The sequence below is a fragment of the Uloborus diversus genome, chromosome 4 (genome assembly GCF_026930045.1).
Source record: "Uloborus diversus isolate 005 chromosome 4, Udiv.v.3.1, whole genome shotgun sequence".
Taxonomy (NCBI): Eukaryota; Metazoa; Arthropoda; class Arachnida; order Araneae; family Uloboridae; genus Uloborus; species Uloborus diversus.
The window spans coordinates 47,109,481-47,134,345 of NC_072734.1; the positions used below are offsets into that span (position 1 = coordinate 47,109,481).

General features: G+C 33.4%; 1 protein-coding gene across 3 annotated transcripts; it reads left to right on the plus strand.

Moving 5' to 3' along the window:
- The first annotated feature begins 4,754 nt into the window (after positions 1-4,754).
- Positions 4,755-21,101, plus strand: LOC129220138 (serine/arginine-rich splicing factor 7-like). Of its 3 annotated transcripts, none has more exons than XR_008580449.1 (5): positions 4,755-4,861; positions 4,981-5,201; positions 17,948-18,109; positions 18,333-19,253; positions 20,958-20,986. XR_008580449.1 is itself a non-coding variant. In XM_054854487.1 (5 exons), the coding sequence occupies exons 2-5, from the start codon at positions 4,990-4,992 to the stop codon at positions 20,983-20,985; spliced, it is 522 nt and encodes a 173-aa protein (XP_054710462.1). In that variant the 5' UTR covers positions 4,755-4,861; positions 4,981-4,989; the 3' UTR covers positions 20,986-21,101. The 3 variants fall into 3 exon arrangements, 1 of the variants encoding a protein (XP_054710462.1); XR_008580450.1 differs by lacking the exon at positions 20,958-20,986 and having other exon boundaries at positions 18,333-18,639; positions 19,134-19,253; XM_054854487.1 differs by having other exon boundaries at positions 19,134-19,253; positions 20,958-21,101.
- Positions 21,102-24,865: the final 3,764 nt, after the last annotated feature.

The following is a 24,865-nucleotide window of genomic DNA, read 5'->3' on the forward strand; positions in this document are numbered from 1 at the left end:
TACCCTTCTTCCCCTTTTATTTGTGAAATGGTTCTGTTCTTGCCTGTTTGATGAGAAACCAGAACCCTGTTGATTTTGAACACAAAAGTGAATAAAATGCAGCAGTACCTTCCTCACTCTATTTCTGCAATCTTTCTCTCCTCCCCTCCCCCCCCTCCTACTCAACTAGGATTGTCATTGACTATTGCTCATTCACCAGCTCCCCAATTCTGGAACAAGGAAGGAACATTCTTTCAGGATAATAATACTCTGCCACCTGTTTTTATCTTTAGTTGCACCTTTAATACTTTTGTATGTCACTGCTCCTGTCACTCAAACTAGAGGATCATTCCCATTGATATCCACTCTTTCTTTCTGACTAGCCTCTGCTGAATTCTGAGTAATTGTAAGTTTCTAGAATAGGGAAGTATTCGATTTTCTAATTTTATTTTTATTTGATAGAGTAACATACATGAACATCATCTGCGAAAAAATTTTTACGATACGACTAATACTTTTTTTTTAAATAATTTTTTAAAGTTCACGCGCGAGTGACGTCATTTGCTTGTAAGTCCTTTGACTGACGTCACTGCCGCGCTGCGAGGCGGCGGGGTTGGCTAGGATAAAGAAGTGCTTGGCGATCTTTGGGGGAAGGCGCGGGAAAACAAGAGCCTTCTAACAGCTGCGCGCATAAAAGGCTAGTGAAAATCCTTTGCTGTCTGCAGGGTTTAATGCATTCTTGTTTTCATTGCATTCATTGTTTTTAATTTGATTTTCTTTGTCATGGCTAGTAGAATCAATTACAAGTATTGCTTCGTTCCTGGATGCGTATCTACATCTAAAAAAACTCCTCACAAGCGATTTGTTATTGTTCCGTCCCAGCAGGATCTTCGAAAGAAGTGTTTTCAAGTGTGTTTATTAATTAAAATTTGAAAATGAAAATTTGCACTTCATTTTAACTAAAAACTATGTCAAGTGAGAAATACAGTTTGAAATATATGTTCACAACTGTTCATAAATAAATGTTTAATAAGCATATGAGATATTTTTAAAAAAATGCAAGTAAACAAAGGAATTTAAACCCTGCACAATAAACTTAAATAGAAAGTAATAGATGCATTACTATTTCCATTTTAATAACAATGCAAAAACTATTAATACTTTCTTTTTAACATTCAAACTATCTTCAAATTTTAACTATTAAATTGATAATTTAAAAATACATTTTCAGTTTATCACCAGAAGCGTTTCTATATATACAAGACCTTTCTCACCTGCAAAAAGGTACTTATTTTATGAAATGAACACCATTTTCAAATTTATTATTTTTATCAAAAGAGCAAAAAAATATATTTCTCCTATTTTTGCTAAGTTGCACAAAAACTCAAGGATAATTAACATGTATTAGTGGATTTAAAACAATTTTCCACAAAAAAAAAGCAGATCAACTTTTATTGCCAACAAAGCGAAAAATTTTCATGCAAAAACTGCTCTAAAACTTAGTACTGGAATCACACTTGCAGTAGGGTTGTTACAAAATGCGCGCCTCATTAAAAGCCGCCAAGTGAGAACTGGAATAGCGCTCTTACATTGTAATTTATATATTCAGATAAAAAAACCATCGACACACAAATGGAAATGATCAATCTTGATAAGGGAAACTAATGCGAATAATATGAACTGCAAACATAGACGGATATGTACGTACAATTTTAAAGAATAACAATGGTGAAACTTTGTTGTCTCACTCCCCGTACTTCTAGGACATTAAATCTCTCGTCCTTTCGAAAAAAGTCAAACACCATGAATGACTTTACTTGAGGAAAGTTATTGGATTGACCTTTCGTGAATCCTAGCCCCATGATGGAAAAAAATGCTGGTTAAATGCTTTAAAAAGGCTGAAAAAGACAGTGCTATTCACCTCCTGGTAGGCGCAACACGGCATGGAAATGGAGCTCTGATCGGAACAGGGAAATGACGTCAGCTGCTGACGTTTTAGGCCACACCTCTTTTTTGCGCATCGCTCTTTAAAAAATTCATAAAAAATCAATCGTTGGTTTTAAAAATCCGGCCATGGTGAATTTTTGTGTTTTGTAAGCCTGTCAACATTGTGCAATAGTTAAAATTGAAATATTTGATAGGTTGATACTTCCCTATTGCCTTGAAACCACTAAAGAATACTGGTCATGACCCTCCTTATCACCTTACAAATAGTGCAGAATGGGTTTCTTTGTCCAATTGACATACCTCTGAATGCAATTCCAATGTTTATCTTTTCAGCAGAGTTTAAGTAAAGGGAAGGTGTCTTTTTCCATTTTATAACATTTCATTCAAATTCAAAGCAAGTAATTCAGCAATGATGTATTTTATTTACTATTTATCTACTTGGAAATAAAATAATTAAATTCATTTGAAATAAATTATTTTTTAAACTTTAGAATATAAAAAAAGTAAGAGTTCTGCATTTTAGCAGTGACCTGTTTTTAAGATCAGCTGACCTGTATCTGCTCCCTTCCCCCAGGCGCGCTTTTGATATGAAGTCCTGGAATTATTCAGCTAATATATGATAGCACTTAATTTTGAAGCTAATAAATTAGTAATATTTCAAGCATCAGTTCTTTTCTTCTACTAATCTTGGTTTTTTGCTAAATTCAGAAGGGTGCCATTTGATTATTTTGTAGTATATGTTCTTTTTAAACATAGAATAGTCTTTAAAAAAATAAATACTGTACACACAAAAAATACTATGCAGATGTTGTTTTAAGCTGTAACACAATCATTCAAAAGAAACAATTTGACAAAAAATGAGAAATTTTTATCACATTTCAATGAAGCATTTTTTTTTTTTTTTCACTGTCTTCCTAAGAAAACTGATTTTTTTTAAGTTTAAATTTTCCCAGTTTGTTCTGAGTCACTATACTACATACTTTCTTGTATTGTAATCAAAGATAAACATGTTTAAAGTCATATTGTCGTCTCTGAGCAACAGTAGGATATCATATTGTTATTTCTGGGATTAGATGTCTTACTGTTGCTCTGAGGCGACAATATGGAAGCACTTTTCCATGCTGAAGGTGGAAGAGTAAGCAACAAAAGCGTAAGGATTCTCTCAGACATTTGAAATCATTTGCAGTTTTTGTTTGTATATTCTTTTTATCACCATATTTTCAGCATAAGCATTGCTTTATTACTTGAATTAACATTGGTTATCCTATTAAAATGTAAGGAGGGCATTAGTATAAGTAGTAAAGTATGTAATGCAAAAAAGCCAAAAAAGACCGGCTTTTTTTAAAAAAGGCCAAATAAAGCCGGCTTTTTTAATAAAAGCCGGCCGGTCTGGCTTTTTTAAAAAAAAGCCGGCTTTTTTACAGCCCTGCGTCTGTCAGTCACAATGCACAACATGAAAAAGAGTCACCAGTTCATTTACATGTACATTAATGGCTCTGCTTTAAAAATTACTTTCTTCACCTATTTTCAACATACAGTATTTCATTAACACAGATCCTACAATATTGTAAAACAATTCATTCGAATGGTCCCCCCCCCCCCCCCCCCCAATTGATTCGGATAATTGGAGTTTTGCTGTACTCAAGAAAAAAGTAAAACGACTCCTACGTTAAGAATATAATCGTAAGAATAAATACGTTAAGAATAATTATAAGAATTAAAAAAAATCCGTCTTGATAACCTTAGACGCTACTGTTAAAAGTAAACAATAAAAAAATTAACAGAATTTAAATCGCTTCAATTTTTGTTACATCTTTCATGCATTACATATTTGTCACGCACATTGAACATAAACAATGTTAAAATTAGTCAGGGGAAAGGCTTGACAGTACTTCCCAGCTTCAATAACATTATGCTTTCATTTGTGATCATGATCGAAATAATTTGTACTAACCTAACCAAACCGATTCTTCCATCCATCACTGTACTTCATTCATAATCTTAAAATACAAAACAACGCATTTTGTACACACAAATATCCAGGTTTAATATCTTAAAATAAACGACAAGCTAGCTGCCATTTATTCTTCGGACAAGACGCATGTACAAACGTGTTTAAGCCTAACTACCACGAGATTCGTTGATACGCAGTTTATATAACAGGAGATCACTTTATGAGCTGCAAAATAAAACAGTAACAGAGAAACATAGCATACATAAGAAACTACGTATTGTTTACTACTCAGTTAAAGATCTTACACTCACTAATTTAGCTGGGTAGGAAAACCAAACGATAGCAACAGAAGTGTTCAATCGCGTGTATTATGAATAAAAAAGGCTGAGAAAATTTTCCAAAGATGTTATGAATATGAGAAAAGCAAATACTTACCGAAATATAGACCAAGATAATGTTTATCTTAAAAAATTTTTATTCCATCGGGCAGAACGCCGCCACGTGAAGAGACTATTGGAAATTTGGCGAACATCGGTGTTGCCATTCACATAGAGAAAAAATTCCTAAAATGGGTTAATAAAAAAAAAAGGAAAATAAAAGGCTAATTTTGCATTCATTTTTACATTAGTAATTCAGATAAATATTTTAAGAGTTCAAATTTAATATGTGGTACAAAAGATATACCAAAAAGGGGGAAAAGCGTGTATTTTACATTATGATAAACAGCAAGCTGGATAAGAAATAAAACTAAAAAGGAAAAAAAAAAACCCAAAAATTCTCCCAATATGATTTACTTTTAACACAAAATTTAATTATTTTATTTCAGAAAAAAATAAATAAAAGTTTCTAGACATCTCAACTAAAGTGTTTGTACCGCAGCCGCCGCCATTTCGGCTTTGTTTCTCGCGTAGAGGTTTTTATTAGCAACGCTAATTTTCAATTGTTATTGTAGCCGCGTAATATTTACATACTTTTTTAATTGTGAGTGCTGTAATTCTATTTCATCTATTAAGATCGTTCTGTAAAAACGCTTTTTACTTTTATCTGAAGAAGAATAATCAATATAATTCTCTTAGGCTTAACGGATTTGTTTGTTTTAGGTACTGAAAATGTCGAGGCACCGCAATTCAGGACCTTTGGATTGCAAGGTGTATGTTGGCGAACTTGGAAACAGTGGAACAAGACATGAATTAGAAGATGCGTTCAGTTATTATGGACCTCTGAGGAATGTGTGGGTAGCCAGAAATCCTCCTGGATTTGCATTTGTTGAATTTGAAGATGCCCGTGATGCTAAGGATGCTGTCAGATGTTTAGATGGAAAGTAAGCAGAGAACATAACTTCATTGATTGATGTTATTGTATTGATATATTTTGTTTTACTACAAATGATTTTCATTACTGTGCTGAGAACTTTTAAGAGATTTTCTGGTTGATGTATTTATTATCATTATTTAGTTATTTAGCCCGCTACAGGGGAGGCGAAAAAGAGGACATAACAGGGCGTGACGTCTGTTATGTCCTATGTGTTAGACGGTGTAAATTTCAAATTTTTAAAGAATCGTGTAATGGAGATAAACCCCGCGTTTCCCTAAAATGTTTTTAAAATTTATCGACTCTGAAAGATGTAGTTTTTGCATTTTAAATAGAAATATATCTTTTCCTAGGAATTTATACGAAAATCTTAAGATTTTTTGAGGAAGATCATATATTGCTTCAAATATCTTTCTACTCATAGTAAAAACAGTTCTATTTCACATTAATGATTTTAGTTTTTTGATTAAAAGGCAAAATTTTAGTGCCAGAAAATTGAATATTGTGCATGAGAGAAAATTTGACAGTCCCTTAACTATGCCAGATTCCTAAAATGTTCAACCGGAATTACGTCCCCCCCCCCCCCCCAGCGTCGCAAGTATTTAAATGGGTACTCACATAGGCGGAGCATGACTTAACATTTTGTGGGGGGGGGGCAGGAACATCCAAGGTTCTGCAATATGATTTACCTAACTGAGGGCCGCTGAAACGAATATTTCAAACATTTTTTTCATCAAACTTCAGTCAAATAAAAAATGAATTGGTGAATAAACATAACTTCGTAGGGGCCACTGACAATTACATTTCTATCTATTTTTCTCTTTTGCCTTTTTTTTTAATAAAAGTTTTGTGAAAATTGCATATAAGTGGAGAAAAATATATGTGCCGCGAAAATACATATTAATAGAGAAAAAGTTGAAACAGAGTTAGCAAGATTTTTAAAATATCATGTCTAGTCAATCCAATAGTTCTAAGTGTTTTAATATTAAAAGCGAAAAAAGGAGCAAAAATTTTACAGTGATATTCAGGAGGAATGACATTTAAAATAAAAGGAGGTGAAAAGGCATCGCTGAAAAGAACCATATCAGTTCTAAACCTTTAAAAAAAATTTATAATGGGAGCCGTAAATGCTTGTATTTTAAACTGATAAAAATACATAAGGTTGTAAATTAAAAATTTCATTATGGGAAAACCAAAGCAGTCAAATAATTTTGAAAAAGAAAAACTGATCAATAATTTAATCAAATAAAAAAAGATAGACACACTGCACAAAATGGAAGAGAGGTCGAGAACACGATCCCTTCAAATCACCATCAAACCTAGCTTAGAAAAGCAATTTGGAAACTTCGACTTTGAAAAAGTCTCTGAACCCTACTTCTTCTCCCTTTGGGGTTCCCTGCCCAAACTCTTCAACTCAGCCCTACTCCATCCTTAATCATCATCTAAAATTCCATTTTTCGGACATTGCGTAAATTCCGAAGGCCCCCAAACCTTTGCTACCTCTAAAACCACCAAGAACTGTCTAAAATTTTGCATTTATGGCTTAGGTTCTGATAATATTTCTGAAAAGGGTCCCCGAATATACCCTAATAACAGGGCCGGATTTAAGGGAGGGCAGGCGGGGCTACTGCCCCGGGACCTCGACAACAATGGGGCCTCCGCAATAAAATTTTGACAAACTATTCTAAATTTTATGTGTCGTAAATATCAGATGTATACATATATATCAAAATATTCGGATATATATCAATGTATCGGATATTTTCGAAACTATGATCTTATCGAGCCCTGATTAGGGGCATCCACTCCTTTGTTGCCCCGGGGCCTCCACACTTCCAAATCTAGCCCTGCTTAATAATATCATTGAACATCTTGTATATGATTCCTCTAGCATATTTTTCTGTTGCTACACGAGGTTTTATCATTTTAAAGCTTATCATGTCTGCTAATGACGAAAACTTAATCCAGGGTCTGAATATGAGCTGAGTAGAGACGTACCGAGTACTCGGTAACTACTCGGTACTCGGCCAATTTGCCGAGTACTCGGTACTCGGCCAAATTCTGATCAGATACTCGGCCAATACCGAGTAGTTGCAAAAAATTGAATATTATCCAAGACAGATACTAAAATTTAAAAAAAAGAGAAAGCATTATATTCTGCAATCATTTACAATTAAAATTTATAAGTCAAATTTAAATTTTGAGAATAATGAAGTTTATAATGCTTCCATGGAAAAAATCTTTTTTTCAATGTCCGCGAAGTTAATAAAACTTATTTATTAAAAATTATGCAAAAGAGATAAGTACAGAAAATATGAAATTTTCAAATTAAAAATGGATTTTTGCTACAAACAAAAATTAGTTATAAAAAATATAAAAATACCTTTGCTGAAAAAATAAAAGGAAATAAAACAACGTTAAAAGCACAGTGCAGGAACACTGCAGACACTTGTTTTGGCGTTACAAGAAATTCCTTTTTCAATGCACAAAATGGAGGCTCGTGGATTTAAAGGCATCCGACAAAAGTCGGATGTTTTTTGTCGAATGTCTTTACATTCTTTAGTTCACATGTATGCATTGAAATAGACGTTCCTTGTAACGGGGGGGGGGGGGGGGGGGGCAGAAACACATGTCTGTAGTGTTCCTGCACATTTGTTTTATCTGCTTTTAAAAATTATTTATGTTTGGCGGACTAGAACTATGATTGGTATGCAGTGAAACCCTCCTAACGGACACCCCTCTATGCCGACAATTTTTAATTCCCCAGTTCCAATGCAAATAACATTATTAAACCCCTGTCCTGCGGACACCTCTCTATTGCGAACAAAAAAAATTGTCCTGTTAGTGTCCACATTAGAGGGATTTTACTGTAATTTGTTTTAAATACCAACTCGATTAATCATACCTTTAGTTTATTTATTTTTAATTTTAAAAATAATGTTTTTGTAAAATTTTTGACACAAACAAAATTGTTTATATAATGCGTAGTTAAATTTCAGCAGGAATTTAGTTTTAAAAACTATTGTATGGACAAGGAGGTCTATACAACTATTCCAATAAGTTCAAAATTCATCACATGTGTGTCGGTGGTTCGTTTTAAAACATAATTTTTACTTGGTAACTCGGCCGAGTAGTGAAAGGCCGAGTACTCGGTAACTAGGCCGAGTACTCGGCTACTCGGCCAAAGTGCTACTCGGTACGTCTCTAGAGCTGAGTGTAAAGACACATCGACTTGGTGGAATTAAGCAGGGTGCTAATAAGGGGAAGGGCTTGGGTTCAAATCTGGGTTGAAAAATATCGTTTTAATGGGGTTTTTTTCTTCAGCAGAATTCTTATCCAAGTTTCCATTGATATGCAAAATTATACTCATAGCAGAATCCTAAGCAGCAGTTATGTTGTTGTTAAAATCAGGAAATAAAACATTGATTTTAACACTGTCCATCGCAGTTTAGCTTTTAAAATATTTTAACAAAGTAGAAGCATAAATTTTAATTTATTTTGCCGTTTTAATACGCATTGGTTTAGTCTATAGCATCTCTTGGTTGCATTGAAATCAGAAAATTCTTCTTTTGAGTGCAAATGCTTCATGTGGGCCAGCCAGTCATCTAAAATTGCATTTCTGGAATTTCAATGTCGGAAAATTGGTGAAGACAGGTTTCAAAACTATCATTACCAAAGATGGTCTAAAACCACATTTCAACAACTAACTTCTTTAACTGAAGGAGCATCCTCTTCCCCTCCCTCTCTAGTGCCAACATAATTTAAAATCAGGGCTGCAAAAAAGTAGGTCTCTTTTGGTTTTTTATAAGGCAGTGCTTGCAGCACTGATCGCCGGAAATGGAATGAAGTACCGACCTCCTTCTGCGCATGCACAGTAGAAATTTCTGCCTTGGGGTCGGGATCGTTTTATGAACCCGACCAAGGGGGCGTTAAGATGGGCGGGATCTAATTTCAACAGCCGACCAATGATATTCTATGCGGTGGGACGAATTATGTATGGCTGACCACACAAATTAAGATACTTTCCCAATGATCATGCTAAGCGGTCGGACGAAATATGTATGGCCGACCACACAAATTAAGATTCTTTCCCAATGACATTCTAAGCGGTCGGACGAATTATGTATGGCCGACCACACAAATTAAGATACTTTCCCAATGACATTCTAAGCGGTCGGACGAGTAATATATGGCCAACTACGCAAATTAAGATATATACGCTGAGCGAAATGATAGTTCTGGAATTAATATAGATATTAAAACGGCATACACGATCTGTAATTATGCTTTAATCATAATTCAATTATTCGCTGCAATACACTGACCATCTCCGACCCATGCCCTCGAGGGCCGGTGCATTGGGTCGGACATGATTTAAATAGACCTTATGAAATTCAATGGAGGTCGGATGTATAATATGAGACTTAGTATGAATTTCCAGTGAAATACTATATTTAGCGATAATTTAATAAGAATTAAGGTAGATTTACAGCGACTAACCGACGTGTGTCACTGCCGGTCGTATAATACAGCAGGATTTGGATAGCGCTTTCTAGCTGCTTCCAAAGTTCTGCAATCAGCAATGAAAAAATCCAAATAACTTTTCATTTTGAACTCTTTTAAAAGTTTTCGAATTCAATGTACGATATGAAACTCGCACCGCGTTCCATGACGGTAGCCATTTTTACACGAACCAAGCACGCATGCACGATGGTCGGAAGTGGTTGGAACTAGAGTGACGTCGCTAGTTGGAACCGCCGCGCCACGCGAAGCGAAGGAGGCGTGTCAATCCGTTGAAAGTGTCAGATTTGCGCATGTGCTAGTTTCTAGGTCAGATGCCGAATCCAGCTCCGATGGTTGTTGCCGCAACCACTGCGTTTTTATAAACCATGTACTATATTCTTCATAGTAATGATCTTTATGCATTTTAACAAGCTAAAAATGTCAATTTACCTGTTACGGGTCCATCCATAGCAGGAGAAACTGCCCTTATGCAGTAAAAATTTTTTAAAAATTGAAATATGCCTTTTCTGCACAATTTCTGCTTGAATGGGAACCAAAAAAAAAAAAAAAGTGGAGAAAAAAACCCAAAAGTGTTTTTTGTAGGTGACTTTTAAATCGGAAAATTAGTAAGTTTTGGAAGTAAAGATGTTGAAAGTAGATTTTGTTTGTTGTAGTTTAATTTTATGCCTGAAAGCCCATCCAAACAGTGCAGGATCTTCGCCTAGAACTGCTCTTCAGACAATCTTGTGAATGGAAATGATGCCCCCCCCCCCCCCCCCCCAGAAAAATATATGGACTTTCAGGGGTCTGGCCAGAGGATATTTGGGTCCGTTAACGGACCCTTCACAAAACTCTAGTAAACAAGATCGGATCTTTCACAAGTTATTTGTTGAAAGAGCAAATGTGAAAGCAAAATAACACATATTTACATGTATAAAACCAATAATTTTTGGAACCTTTTTCGAAGTCAAATTAGAGGGATCAGCTTATATAAAATCTGCTAATTTTACAAAAAAAAAAATCGGCACTCTTGCGATGTTTCTGTTTTTAGGAAAGAAATTAACACCAGAAAATAAGTTTGGTTTTAAATAATTTTGTTTGTTTTATCACAGCTAATTAATTACCAGCGGTGCTGTTGTATACTGCAAAGGTATAGTAAGGGTGGGGAAAAAATGTGATCACTTCAGATAGGGTTACCAACTTCAAAATTATCACCACTTAGCGTCTGGCGTTGAACCTTTTAACTTATTTTAGGGAGAAAATTATATGGGTTTGATTTTTCAATGCTAACAAGGATGAGTAACTTTAAATAAACTCTTTTAATTATCGTTTTTTTTTTCTTAAGATGTTTACATTTTGAAAGTCGTAATCTTTTAACATCCGATATGAGAATCATATTTTGTTCTTTTTTCAAGCTAACTTCGCTTAATTAGGATGCAAATAAATGAGAAGTTTCTTTATTTTTGTTAAAACTCTCATTTCAAGTTTTTAAAGCAAAATTCCATTTTCTTTTATGAGTCAAAAATTAAAATGCTGAATCAATGGTTTAATTTGTTTTTGTTTTTTCTTTTTTTGCTTCATTTGTGTCCACAGATATTAATGAAATGTTTATCATAGGGCCCTAAAATGCAATTTTAAAATAATTTTATCAAAAATATTTCTTTTACAAGCCGTTTTTATACTTTTGATGCCTTCACTTTGAGAATTGGAATCTCTTTGCATCCGCTATGGGAATCCGAATTTTTGATGTTTAGTATGCTTTGTTAAAGAGGTAACCGAATAAAATCTATTTTTTTTTTTTTGTTAAAATCGCGGAAAATTCTGTGCTTTTTTAGCAGTGTCTTGGGTAAAAAAGTTAAATGCTTAACCCTTGTCTGAACTTTTTTTTTTGTTACAATTGTTTTTTAAATACTGTACAAAAATATTTTTTAATATAATTTAACATAATGTAGAAATGGTAGATAAATATTGATACTTAAGAGAGCGATGTCCCCCCCCGGCCAAATACTAGAAAAACACTCCAGAATGATATTTTCAACATAGAAGAGGAAAACGCTCAACTTTAAGTTTAAACCATGCAGTTTGTGCCATCTCTAAATTCTAAAATTTTGTTTTAACAAAAAAATTTTTTCTTCTGCGAAACTATGAGTTTTTACAAAATTAATTCATTTTTCACGAAATTATTTGTTTTTTCACATAAAACGAAGCCTGTGAAAAATCCTAGACAGACTCCGACTTTTCAAAACCACAGGTTGCAAAGTGCTAAAAAAATGTATGAGCAAAGAAAATTCTGAGTCGGCTGTGTGTCCAACAGCCCTGATCGAATTTCCTAAACTGTTTCAGTCAGCAAGGCTTTTGGATTTTATCCTGGCCTTTTTTCGGTCAGGCTGCTAGTAAAAGCAACCGATCTTAAGATATAGATATCTTTATTGGTAGGGGAGAGTGTTGTACCTTGAGCCTACATGTACCTTGAACCTATGTTGATTGTGGCTCTGTCTGTTTAGATAACAAAGCAATTGCACTAATAGTTCACTTTTTAGCCACCAGGGACTTCTACAAATGTGTTTAGTTTGTTGCTACTACTCTCTATTTTGGTCAACAAGGAAAATAGGAAAATTACACTTCAAAAGTAAGTTTTCTCATGCTTATACTTTTATTTTTAACTGGTTAATCAATTTTTATACATTTAGAGTTGTAATCATAATTGATTAAGTATTTTGTTAGCTACAACTACATATGCTTAGAGTCACTTGAAAGTTAGGCTTAAAAGAGCTAGCAGCCATTTTTGCTCAATAGGTCAAGTGTTGTACCTTGACTCTAGGTGATGTGTTGTACCTTGAACAGGTTCAAGGTACAATACTTACTGTATTTTTTGTTTAATATTTTCAATTCAGCCTAGCATGTCAAGACCAATACTCTTTATTTTTCAAAAATGTAGTCTAGGTAACACTATTTGCATTTTATTAAGTGAAGAAAACCATAGCCTAAATAATACTAGGCCTATATATACTGAGTTCAAAATTTTCTTTCAAGAAAAACTTCTTAGAAACATCAAAATATGGTTTTCCTATAACCTATTTTTAAAAAAACATTTAGAAAATAATACTGTTCAAACATCTGTCATTTAAAATATAATTTAGGCTAGAGACTTAAACATTTTTCAAACAGAATTTTGTTATTGTTATTTTGTATTGTTTTGTTATTGTTAGACTAATCCTGTTGTAATTTTCAGATGCCAAGGAGCAAAACTGGAGTAAAAAGACAACCAATATGTAAAGAAGATCTGGAAATGGCAGTAAACAAGGTTGTAAAAAAGGAGCTTACAGCCTACAAAGCTGCAAAAGACTGGAGTTGACAAAGCAACACTTTTAAGACATGTCAATAAGTTCAAAGCATCTGGTTTAAATACTTTTGAATACAGAAGCAACAATGACGTGAAAAAGGTATTTACTGTAGAAGAGGAGAAACTTTTTGTGGAATACGTACTCAAAGCATCTAATCTTCACTATGGGTTAACTTTAAAAAATGTCAGAGTTTTAGCATATGAATTTGCTAGAGAAAACAAAAAAAAGTATGATCCTTCATGGGATGACAAGAAAATGGCAGGCAAAGAGTGGCTGCGATTGTTTCGAAAAAGGTATTCTAAAGAGCTGTCTCTTAGGAAACCTGAAGCAACCAGCTTAGCGCGATCAACTGCATTCAACAAGACAAATGTCACGCTGTTTTTTACTAACTATAAAAAAGCACTGCAAAACCATCCGGAGATCAGTCCTTATATTTGGAATTGTGACGAAACCGGATTATCTACGGTTCACACTCCCCCAAAAATATTAGCCATGAAAGGACTAAAGCAAGTGGGGAGTATGACAAATGCAGAAAGGGGAACAAACATTACAATGAATTCTGCAATCAATGCTGGAGGAGGTTTTATCCCTCCTATGCTAATATTTCCACGGAAAAATTTCAAAGAACATATGCTAAAAGGAGCCCCACCAGGAACCATTGGAAGAGCAAATCCATCTGGGTGGTCAACAGAAGATCTATTTTTTGATTTTATCAAACACTTTATTAAGTTCAGTGGTGCGAGCAATACAAACAAAATGATTCTTCTCATGGACAACCATGAAAGTCATATTTCGGTAAAGACAATTAGCTTGGCTAAAGAAAATGGCGTTACTCTTGTGACTTTCCACCCTCACACAACTCACAAAATGCAGCCTTTGGATAGAAGTGTTTACGGTCCTTTTAAAACTTATTTCAGCTCAGCCATGAATGATTGGATGATTAGCCTAGGAAATGTTGGGAAGCCAGCAACTATTTATGATATTGCAGAGTTGGTTGGACAAGCCTTTCCACTAGCTTTTACCCCGAGTAACATTATCTCAGGGTTTAAGAAAACCGGGTTGTTTCCACTCAATGAAAATATTTTCCCTGAAAGTGAATTTCTGGCCTCAAATGTTACAGATCGACCGATGCAATCTGAGGAAATTGAGGCATCAAACACAAATAGGCTTTCTTCTACATTAGTTGAACCTTCAACTTCATCTATAGGAAGCTCATCAACTTCAACTTTAGGTCTAGAGCCTATGACACCAACGTCTTCACGGTCACGAGTAATGGTCTCTCTAGAAGACATCCGCCCCTATCCTAAAGCATTACCAAGAAAAGAAACACGTAAGGGAAGATCTAAAGGAAAATCTCTAATACTGACAGATACTCCAGTAAAAGAACGTATAGAAGTCGAAAAAAGAAAAAAACAACCAAAGCCAAAATCTAAGAAAATATTAAAAGCATCCCAAAATAGAGCTGTGAAAAAGATTTTTCAAGACAGCTCAGAGTCTGACATTGATGCAGATCTGGCTGATTTATGTGAAGAAGTGGGGCTTCCCGAGGAAGATTTTTTCAATTTGGTGGATCCTGATGATTCAGTTATTGAAGGTGGAAGTTTTGTTCTTGCAAAACTTAGTTCTAAAAAAAGTGTGAAATTCTTTCCTGCTGAAGTTGTCTCAATTGACGATGATATTTATCAAGTAAAATATCTCAAAAAAGATGAAGCTTCCCAAAAGTTTGCTAGAGTGGACCCAAACACTTATGAATTGGAGAAATGTGATGTTGTTTTTAAATTACCTCATCCTACATTATCTGGTGGATCAGAACGACAGCTTCAAAAACTGGTTTTTGGCGTTGATTTATCAAAGTACAATGTTGGTTAACTGCTTCATTACAAAGATAGAATGTTGTTGTTTTTTTGGGGGGGGGGGCAATATTTTGCTTTCAAACTTTTTGTGTTTAATATTTGCTATAAATACATGTTCACTTACTCCTATTTAATAAATGTTAAAATCCTAATGAATTTGAGTTTTATTAACCAAATACACAAGGAATAATTCAACTAGGTTCGAGGTACAATGTACCTAGGTTCAAGGTACAATACCAACATTGTACCTTGAACCTATTGAAGGTTTTTTGTTTTTTCTGAATAAGTTCTAAACCATACAATAAAATTCTTTAAAGAAAATATATGACATAAAAAACAGTCAAAGGTATGTAGAAAATATGTATATAAATGTTTTATGGCATTATTTTTTAAATTAAAAATCATCAACTAAAAACAGGTTCAAGGTACACCACTCTCCCCTACTTATATTTTAATTTATTCAAAATGATTTACTTTTAAAATTAACATGGCTTTAAGAACTGCTTTAAGTATGCAAAATTGCAATGAATGCAACGGTTTAAATCTAAAATAACCCACAATTACACGTCTTTGTGTATCAATAACCAAAAAAATATCTTTGAAATTGAATGAAATCAGTCGAGGCATCAAACTGATGATAGTTTTGAAAATCACCTTAATGGTGTCTAAATCTAATGTATGAAAATGTCCTGTTGCGGTGTTAGTGTTTGATCTCCTCCGAAACAACTCCACCATTTTTTATAAAAAAAATTTACGTGTATTTGGTAGGTAGTAGAATAAGTCGTAAAGTGTATTTCATACCGCTAGGTAATCTGTGCCTCTATTCAGAACTACCATTGTTGAAAATCATTGTACATACTATTGTTGAAAATCATTGTAAAAACTATTGTTGAAAATCATTGTAAAAACTATTGTTGAAAATCATTGTAAAAACTATTGTTGCAAATCATTGTAAAAACCTTGCTGGAAATAATTACAAACGTTTTATTTCTAGACAAACAGATGATGAACACAAAAAATGTTTAAATCATTGAGAATTTTCCGACATTTTGCCGGATTGTCGTGTCATTTTGACATTTCAATCTGCATTTGTTTTGTATCACAAAGCAGTGCGTGCCAAATTTTCAACGATACAAAAATTTTGCGTATTTGTGAGTGTATTACTGTATTGTGAAAATAAATGGTTGGTGTTTTTGTTTTTAACCGCTGATCATGGTGAGAGAGAGATCGTCTTAAGTGCTCCATTCCTCTTTCTGTCATAGATCTCATCCCCAGAAACTTGCAATACATTCATTATTTTTTAATTAACAACCCAAATATTCACTAGAAAATATTTATATGGCAGAACAGCGTTTGCTGGGTCAGCTAGTGTAATATAAATAATTAAGGAAAAAAGAGAGAAAGTTGTGATAATTGAGAATTTTTCCTGCAATGTTGTTCAAAATAACATAAGTGTCTGGAAGATAAGTTGAAAGTTCCTGCATTTAGTGTTAGTATTGTGTAGTTAAAATCCTTCAGACCAAGAAAATCGATTGAGGTTTTTTTTTTTTTGCATGAATATGTTATAGGAATCATTTATGTCGGTGACCATCTTTTTTTGCCTTAGGGCCGCACAGGATAACAAAAATGGATCTCACGAGGCAAAATGCTCATAAAATTAAATAATCAATACATTAGAATGTTTTATGAAAAGCATAGAAAAACCCTAAAGCAGAATACTTGACGATGTTCTGCAACGTAAAATCATTTAACCAAAATTGTTCTGCAAGTACTTCAAGCTTTGCATACACAAGCAACCATGACCTTTTCCACAAATCGGGAGCCCTAAATCAAAATCGTTTTATACAGGAGGGTTTATTACTCTTTTTTTTTTTTTTTTGGTTTTTAAACCTTCACTGTTGCTATGGATTTATGTGGAGCCTGAACCGATTGAGTCTCCAAAAATATTTTAAAATGCATAGAAAGAGCAAAGATAGGGAATTTTATAAAAATCCAAACCTAGGCGTCAAAAAAAAATTTTCCGGTTAATTTTGAAGGTGAAATTAAAATAATGTTAATAAATAAATTTTACTAGAGTAATAAATAAAATGAGTCGAGTTAGGGAAGCAAATAATAAAACGATTCAAAACTTCCTAAACACTTCAAATATTTTCAGGATGCAAAATTATTGAAATCTCAAACAAGACATGCAATTTTCTGTGATAGACATGTTTCAATGTTGACCTGTTTCCAAAACATACGCTTATGGTGGAAATTGCAGTGGATGAAGGTCGATTGGGGGAAAAATAAGAAGGGGAAACACTAAAACGCTAGAAAAATCAGAATCTTTTCAGATTTTGAATGAGAAATTTCTGCAGAAAATGCCGCTTTGCTAAATATTTTCCGACTCAAATAGAACTTCGTTCAAATTCTGCAAGTTTTTTGAAGTTAAAAAGTAAATCTAAAATTCCTGCAGATGACCTGCGAAGTCGACCATTTTTACGAGCTTTCCGCCAAATTATCGTGCTTCCGAGAATTTTAGATTTTTTTCTATTTTTGAGAACTACAGAATTTGTGCAAAATTTTATGTTGAGCTAGAAGATATTTGTAGAAAATCTGCAGGTTCTGCAGAAATTTCACAGAAATCTGTAGAATTTCTACAGAACATTTGTCCGAGCTTTCCTCTAATATTTGAACAGAATTGTTCTGCAGCTGAGGCTTTCTGTTCTGTGATGTACCTCGCAAATTTAGTAGTATTCTGCTTTGGGGAAGGAGAGAGGTAAAAAAAGCCAAGATCAGTTGTTATCATTACCAACATACTTATATTATTGATAAAATTTCCACCTGCTTTGTAGAAATCAATTTCTTACTATTTGATTCCAAATTTGCAACAATTATCCCTAATACGGTATTAAGAGTATCTGTTGTTAACATTGGACAGAATAACGGGCTACATCTGGCTCACGGTTGCCTATGATTTATATCAAGTAACTTTTCATGCCCAATAATATGTGTGTATGTATATATTAAATAAAATATTAACCGATTTTAAATTTTGAACTGTTAATTATTACCAGAATCCTTTGTGGAAGACGTGTACGAGTTGAATTATCAAGTGGAAAATCAAGATCATCTTACAGGCCTCCACCTAGATACAACCCAGATGAGCGTTGTTATGAATGTGGAGAACGAGGGCACTATGCAAGAGATTGCAAAGGATCTTCTAGGCGTAGATCAAGGTAATATTATGCCTTGTTTTAATAGTTCTTATCTTATATAACTGTTTATTTCAACAAAATAATTATCAGTAGCAAATGTCTATGTTCTTCAATGAAACGTTTTCTAACTTCGAACAAATTTTGCAGTTTAACAAATTAAAAGTCGAATAAAATTTGTTTAACCTTTAAGCTCCTAGCTACTTTATTTTTGATGTTTGACATTAAAATTATTTAACTTTTATAGGCTAAAGCAGCCTACAACAGTAAAACTCATCTTTGTCGCTCAAGCTGCATAGTGATCAGCATTCATCATTGAGTTACCAGCTCACCCTATGTTATACTTCAGCCTATTAAACATCCTAATGAAACTTCGACTCGCCTCAACTCGGGACGACTGCATACTACATGTCAATCTTCTACAAATCAGCTCTTAGGGCGTCTCATCTAATGTTAACCGATCAACTCATCGCATCCTCTTCAAAATATTCATCATTGTCCAATGTGTTCACTACTTACTTGTTATCAACTTAAGTTGTTCATTATAATTAGAGGTTTGTCTTTTCCTTTCTTTATCTGTGTTTTAAGCCCAACTATAAAACAGATCACAAAGAATGACAAAGCGATGTAAAAAATTCATTAAAATATAGGATATTTGAAAGGCTAAAATGAAATATTAATTTCTTCTTTTGTGGAATAAAAATATTCCACTAATGTATTATTCTTGGTTAAAATTGTTTGATTAAAACCTTTAAAATTAAGAGAAAGGGATAATGATTTGAATTTTACCAGTCTTAAATATTTAATTTTCAGTTCATTTGTTTTTTTATCCATGGTAGATATATAATTCTGAGGTGGTGTGCATATTTACATAACTGAGCTGGTTAATTTCTCTGTACTAGTCTTTGCAAGAAAAGTTCATGTTGGAAGTTTTTTAAGGTTATCAGTATCGGCAGTGAAAATAGACAAGAAATCAGTTGCCATTTAGAATTTCAGGTAAGTGGAGTAAATGAGTTTCATTATTTAACTGTCTTTTTTTTTTTTAAAGATCAAGATCCCGATCTCCGAGACGAGGAAGAAGCAGAAGTCGCTCTCGCAGTCGTTCCGCTAGTAGATCCCCAGTAAGAGGACGTGGTGGATCTAGAAGCAGATCTGGATCTAGAAGCCGGTAAGTAGGCATCGTGCCTATTTGTCATTATTTTAAAAATAAAATTAAACGGGCATTTGAAAGTGAGAGTCTTTGAAAATATGATCCTGTGTGTTTTTTTTTTTTTTTTGCATTAAATGTCTCGAAAAAGGTATTGAATTCACTTAGGAAAGTATTAAGCCAATTTTTAATGAAGTAATTACACTTCTTAGTATATCATTGAAAATTGCCCGGTAGCAGCGAGTACTTGTTACTCAAAAATTACTCCTCCTGTATCTTACTTTTTTAAAACTTTTGTCTTAATTTTTTGGCTCCCGCTTGCTTAGCTTATCAAACAAATAATACATCATGTCCCTGTTTAACCTGCAAGACCGCTTAATTCCGTAACTCTTACTCATAAATACTTACAATTGAAAAAATGGTCAAAGTAAGGTGTACGAGGTAACATATTGAAAAATTTAAAGCAAAAAAAAATTTGGTTTAAATTTATAAAATCTAACTTTTTATATAGACTATGTCTCCTCATTCATATTTAAGGAAATCACAAGCCTCAAATATATTCAAAAGCACAAAAATTGACTTAATAATTCTAGGAGAAATGAAATGCTGTATTCTGATTTATACCAGTTTACACTCAGGATTTTCAGGGGACATGTAATAATCTTGATTTGTTTTTGTATCATAGTAAAACATTTCTTTTCTCTCTCTTCAGTAACAATGAAAAGTACAGTGAAGCACCGTCTATACGCTTCTCTTTTATACGTTTATATCATTTGTACGTTTTAAAAATTTGTCCCTGAAGAATCCAATACATATTAACATATACTTATTATACGTTTTCTCTTTTATACGCTTTTTTATGCAGTCCCTTCAAAAATGTATAAACGGTCCTTCACTTTATATAAAATTACTGTAATCTGTGTTCTTCTGGTGGGTGATTTGTTCCCATCTCATTTTCTGCTTGGTCCTCTAAAATTTTGAACTTGAATATTCGGTCATACTGTCGAATTGTTTTTTTATGCTTGTGATCTCCCTAAATATGAATGAGAAGACAAGGGACCAAATAAAAGTTAGATTTAATTTTTTCACTAGATTCTTTTGTTGCTTCAAATTTTTTCGACATTACTTCTGCATCTCATTTTGATCATATTTGTGATTGGAAATACGTATCTATGACTAACAGGTTACAAAAATTGAGATCTTGTAGGTTAAACATGAACACCTTATATATATTTAAGGTGACTATTTTTCTCCTCAAAACGGGACATTTAACAATTTTAGGTTACCGAATGTGTATTGAAAAAATGTTTGGATTATACAGCTCGTGCTTTATTACAGAAAAAATAAAAATGAAATTCTTGGTAGAAATTTATAAAATTCACTTGAAGAACTTCCTTTATTTTTAAGGAAGAGTTTCCTTTCTACTGGTGCGTTATTGGCAAATTAAAATGATAGTTATGAGATGGCTGGTACAAATTAAAATTACTATAAAATGCCTCAACTGTTCTACCCAAAGATTCTCAGTTGAAACAGTTTGATATAGAACATGAATGGTTTTAGCATTAAGCAATTAAAAATTTAGCAACTCTGAAAACTGAAATGTACTGAGTGCAATATTACAGATTTAACAACTCAGTTTGAATTGAAGTTTGTTAATTTTTTTAATGTCGTTGCATATTTTTTACTTATTTATTACTATTTTTTTAATTATTTTTTTTCTTCCAGAAATGGACGAGCTTCATCTGGAGATTAAATCTCAATCATTCATGTTTTTCATCATTTATCATAATTTACTGATTGGAATGGAAGTTTAAGACAAAAATGAATTAGTTGTTATGTATAATTTTTATCTGTGAATAAAACATTTCCTCATTAGAGAGTTCTTATTTAAAAAGTCAATATCTTCCTTTTTCATAAACTGATATCTTGGTTAGGGTGGTCCAAAAAAGGCCCTTTTTAAAAAATTCCTGATTTTTATTGGTTCTACCCCCTCATTTGGTTCCATCTGAGTAAAAAATAATTATTGTGAAATTTGAGCTCATAATTTTAACATTTAGAGGTAGCTCAACAGCCTCAAAGTTCCACATTTTACCATTTTATGCCATAAATGCAGATAGAAAAAAAATTGACGCTAGGAAAAGTATATAATTTATTTAATAAAAATTACCTGCATTTTGTAAATTAAAGATAGTTACATAATAATAATATTTCAACAGTTATGTATATGACTTTCCTTAGTACACATTACAAACTCTGCTTTTTACATCCGGGATAAGCTCCTCAATGTTCTGTGACAACTTGCAACAAGAATTGGAATTGTTCTTCATTGTATGTCATTTTTCTATTAAACAGTTTTATAAGGGCTATACCCTTTTCAGCATTATCATTAACCACTGAAATTCCTTGAATAATCCTTTTTGCTTTCTTAAAATACTCCTGAAGGTCCCAGATTTCTGGATCTATGTGAATGAAGGTATCAGCAAAACCCATACTTTGAAAAAATGAAATTGACCCCTTTGTCACAAGTTCTTCAAATTTCATATCCATTAAATGTTTTAGCAAAATCTTAGGGCGCTTCACCACATTATTTTTCCCATTTACTTCATTCATCGCCTTCACCATCTGTCTTTTAATGCAGTGTGGCACTTTATTGGCAAAAAGGACTAATGCCATGAGCTCTTCTGACAAATACCACATGTGATTGGCAAATTTCTGAGTTGCAGTTCTGCATATTTCTTCATCAATCTTTTTATACTTCAATAAAGATTTCATTAAAATCGTTATACGGTGCATTTTGAGGCATAGAAGCAGTCGTCCAAACCTTTAAATACAAACGTACAACAAATATGCATATTTTTTGCAATCCCTTCTCTTCTATTGACGTGATGGTAAATTGACAACTAAACATCCATATTTTGAAACAATACAAAATTTTGGACATCCATCTAGCATGATGCATAGCACCAGGTGCTGCAAATTTGATACCAAGTGGAGGAGCTTTACCGAGAAATATTAAGCATAGTTCAAGACATTCTCCATAATCATCTCTCGCTTGCGTGTCATGTAGTAATCTTTCAACAAATACTATTTATTGTATCAGCCTTTACATCTGTAACTTGTGCTAAAATGTTGTTGATGCCTATGATGTATTTGTCTTTGTCTATGAATTCCCAGTTGGCCTGGAATCGTTTAAAAGGAGGTACGTATGGTGTAGAAGAAAAACCCAAACATTTATTAAACACCACACCAATAATTAATTCCATAATATGATGTCGACATGGAAAATATAGTAACCTTTTCTTTAGTTTTTGCTCTAGTAAAACACGGGTACCCTTGCTTTCCCCGGTATTGACACTCGTTGTGTCAAAGCACATTGCAGAAACTTTGCCAGTTAGGCCCCAGTCCTGCAAAGCTCACCTTCTTTAATTTTTTTTGTGTCATTGTACTTCGGTTTTTTTTTTCAATAACTTCCATTGTTAATAAAGTTTTTCTAACTTGGGCTGACAGTTTTGGGGTCTTTGTACGGGTATTCTGGCTTTCTGCCAAAATTTTGTTATTTCTTCTATTATACTTCTTGAAGATTCTCTTACAGTTTTCTTTAATTCAATATGGTTATGAAGAAACATACCCAATGCCATATGAATGGAAGGTAGTTTACACCTGTCATCTCACTTATGGTTGAACTAAGAAGATAAACCTCTGATTTTGATCTAATTGATGTATTTGCCATGCTCAGTTATTTTAAAGTAAAGAGACATATACATTTCAAAAATAAAGGCGAACTGCCATTTCAACAGTGGTGAAATCAAAACGAAAACAATTAAGAATACATAATAAGCAACAACAAGTTGAAAATTTATTCGATCACGACTGTTAAAGGGATAGATTTTATGTATTTACTTTTATTTATGAAAGTATTTTCAAAATGACTATTGTTAAGTCTATATAAAATAGCAATTTTATAAAGCAATTATTTTCTTGTTAATAAAAATAGCAATTGTATTTTACCTTAGTGAGGTTAATGGTCATTTATCGTACGTGTTCTATTCAGCAATGATGAAAATTTTATCTGCGTTGAGCTACCTCTAAATATTATCGAAATGTTTTAAAATTTTGTCTGGTTTATTTTTTATTACATTGGAACAAAATGGGAGGGTAGGACTCAAAAAATTTTCACCTTCGAAATTTTGGACCACCCTAATCTTGGTAATAACTCCTTGTTGCTGTCTACATAAATAATAAGTCTACACAGCATAAAAAAATAAGATGTATGCCTGCGCATAGCTGCCAACTTGTAAGATTTAGCCTTACATTGTAAGATTTTTGGAGGTATTGTAAGTTTGTAAGATCTTATAGCATAATTGTAAGATAATTAGGTTTTAGAGATCTGAGTATTGCTTTTTTTTTATGAATTTGCTGTTATGTTGCTCCAAAAGAATAGAGAAAGTGCAGATAAAGAGCCTAAGACAAGCTCCAAAGTGAATTTGGCTTTGTACAAATAGATGATTTGCCCAATGTTGTGCTAAAAAGGGAGAGGATGAATAAAAAATAGGCTGCTTTGAAGAAATGAGTTGATGTCAATGGTTCATTGAAGTATGAAAGGCTCTCCTTTTCTATGCTTTCCATTCTAGCATACCTCACAGTAATGCAGAGTGCAAAAGAATATTCGGTAGTGTCAGAAAGGTGAGGACAGAGCTGTGCAGTTCTGTGTGATAATAACCTGAATTAACATTTTAATCATTAAGAAATTATTGAAAAAAAAAATATTGTTTTGAATAAGTTATTGAAATAAAATTTTTGAATGTTGCTAAGTCAGCAACTTAAGAATGCTTAACCTTTAGGCTACGGCAACTATACAATTATCTTTTCCCTCTCCCTACGGCTCAAAGCTTTCTTAGTTCCTTCCCCCCCGAATAGGACAGCATAAAGGGGGCGATGTCCACTTCGACCGCTGAGCTCTCCGCAATACAGGGTTACTATAGTGGGACACTATACTTGGCTAGTCATCACTTATTCAATGGTTTGAAAATAATTTTTTTCCCTCCTTGTTCCTTATGAGGTTCTCTAGGTTTAGATTTTCTGGAAGTATATTTGGTTCAGTTTTAAAATTGAAATCACTGAAATAACGCTTCTCATCTAACCTAAGGCTAACGACAACAAAATAATAAATATCAAACTCTATTTGTGAGGTTGACCACTGGATTCAATAAATGCCAGATGTCCTTATCTATGCGCTAAAATGCGGAGGTAAATAGCGTTCAACTGAGACCAAAGCCATTGTAAATACAATGTAGAATAGCTTAGATTCAAGGGAGGCAACTTTGCTTTTCAGCTTGGCTATTCAGAAAAATGATGACACTAATACGTGTGTCCAAGAAAGAATCCACAATAATAGCGAACAATTCCTTGCTTTGCTTTTCTGAGCAGGTGCAAGCGGAATATGCTTGAACACCGTATTCATTTACATAAAGAACGTTAGCGCTTATCTATCTTTTAGAGCATGCAAGGCACCCTTTTTTGTATATGAAGCTGGCGTTTCAAAGTCAATCACTGTCGAGTGAGATAATATGGAGAGACAGCCTACAAATCCCCTGATATCCCCATTCACTCTTTCTTCTAATTGTGGTTGAAAT

Excerpts from the sequence above, each read along its gene's own strand:
- LOC129220138 (XM_054854487.1), top strand. The coding sequence starts at position 4,990 with ATGTCGAGGCACCGCAATTCAGGACCTTTGGATTGCAAGGTGTATGTT. Across the intron at positions 18,110-19,133 it reads TCTTCTAGGCGTAGATCAAG|ATCAAGATCCCGATCTCCGA; the intron begins GTAATATTATGC and ends TTTTTTTTAAAG. Across the intron at positions 19,254-20,957 it reads AGATCTGGATCTAGAAGCCG|AAATGGACGAGCTTCATCTG; the intron begins GTAAGTAGGCAT and ends TTTTTCTTCCAG.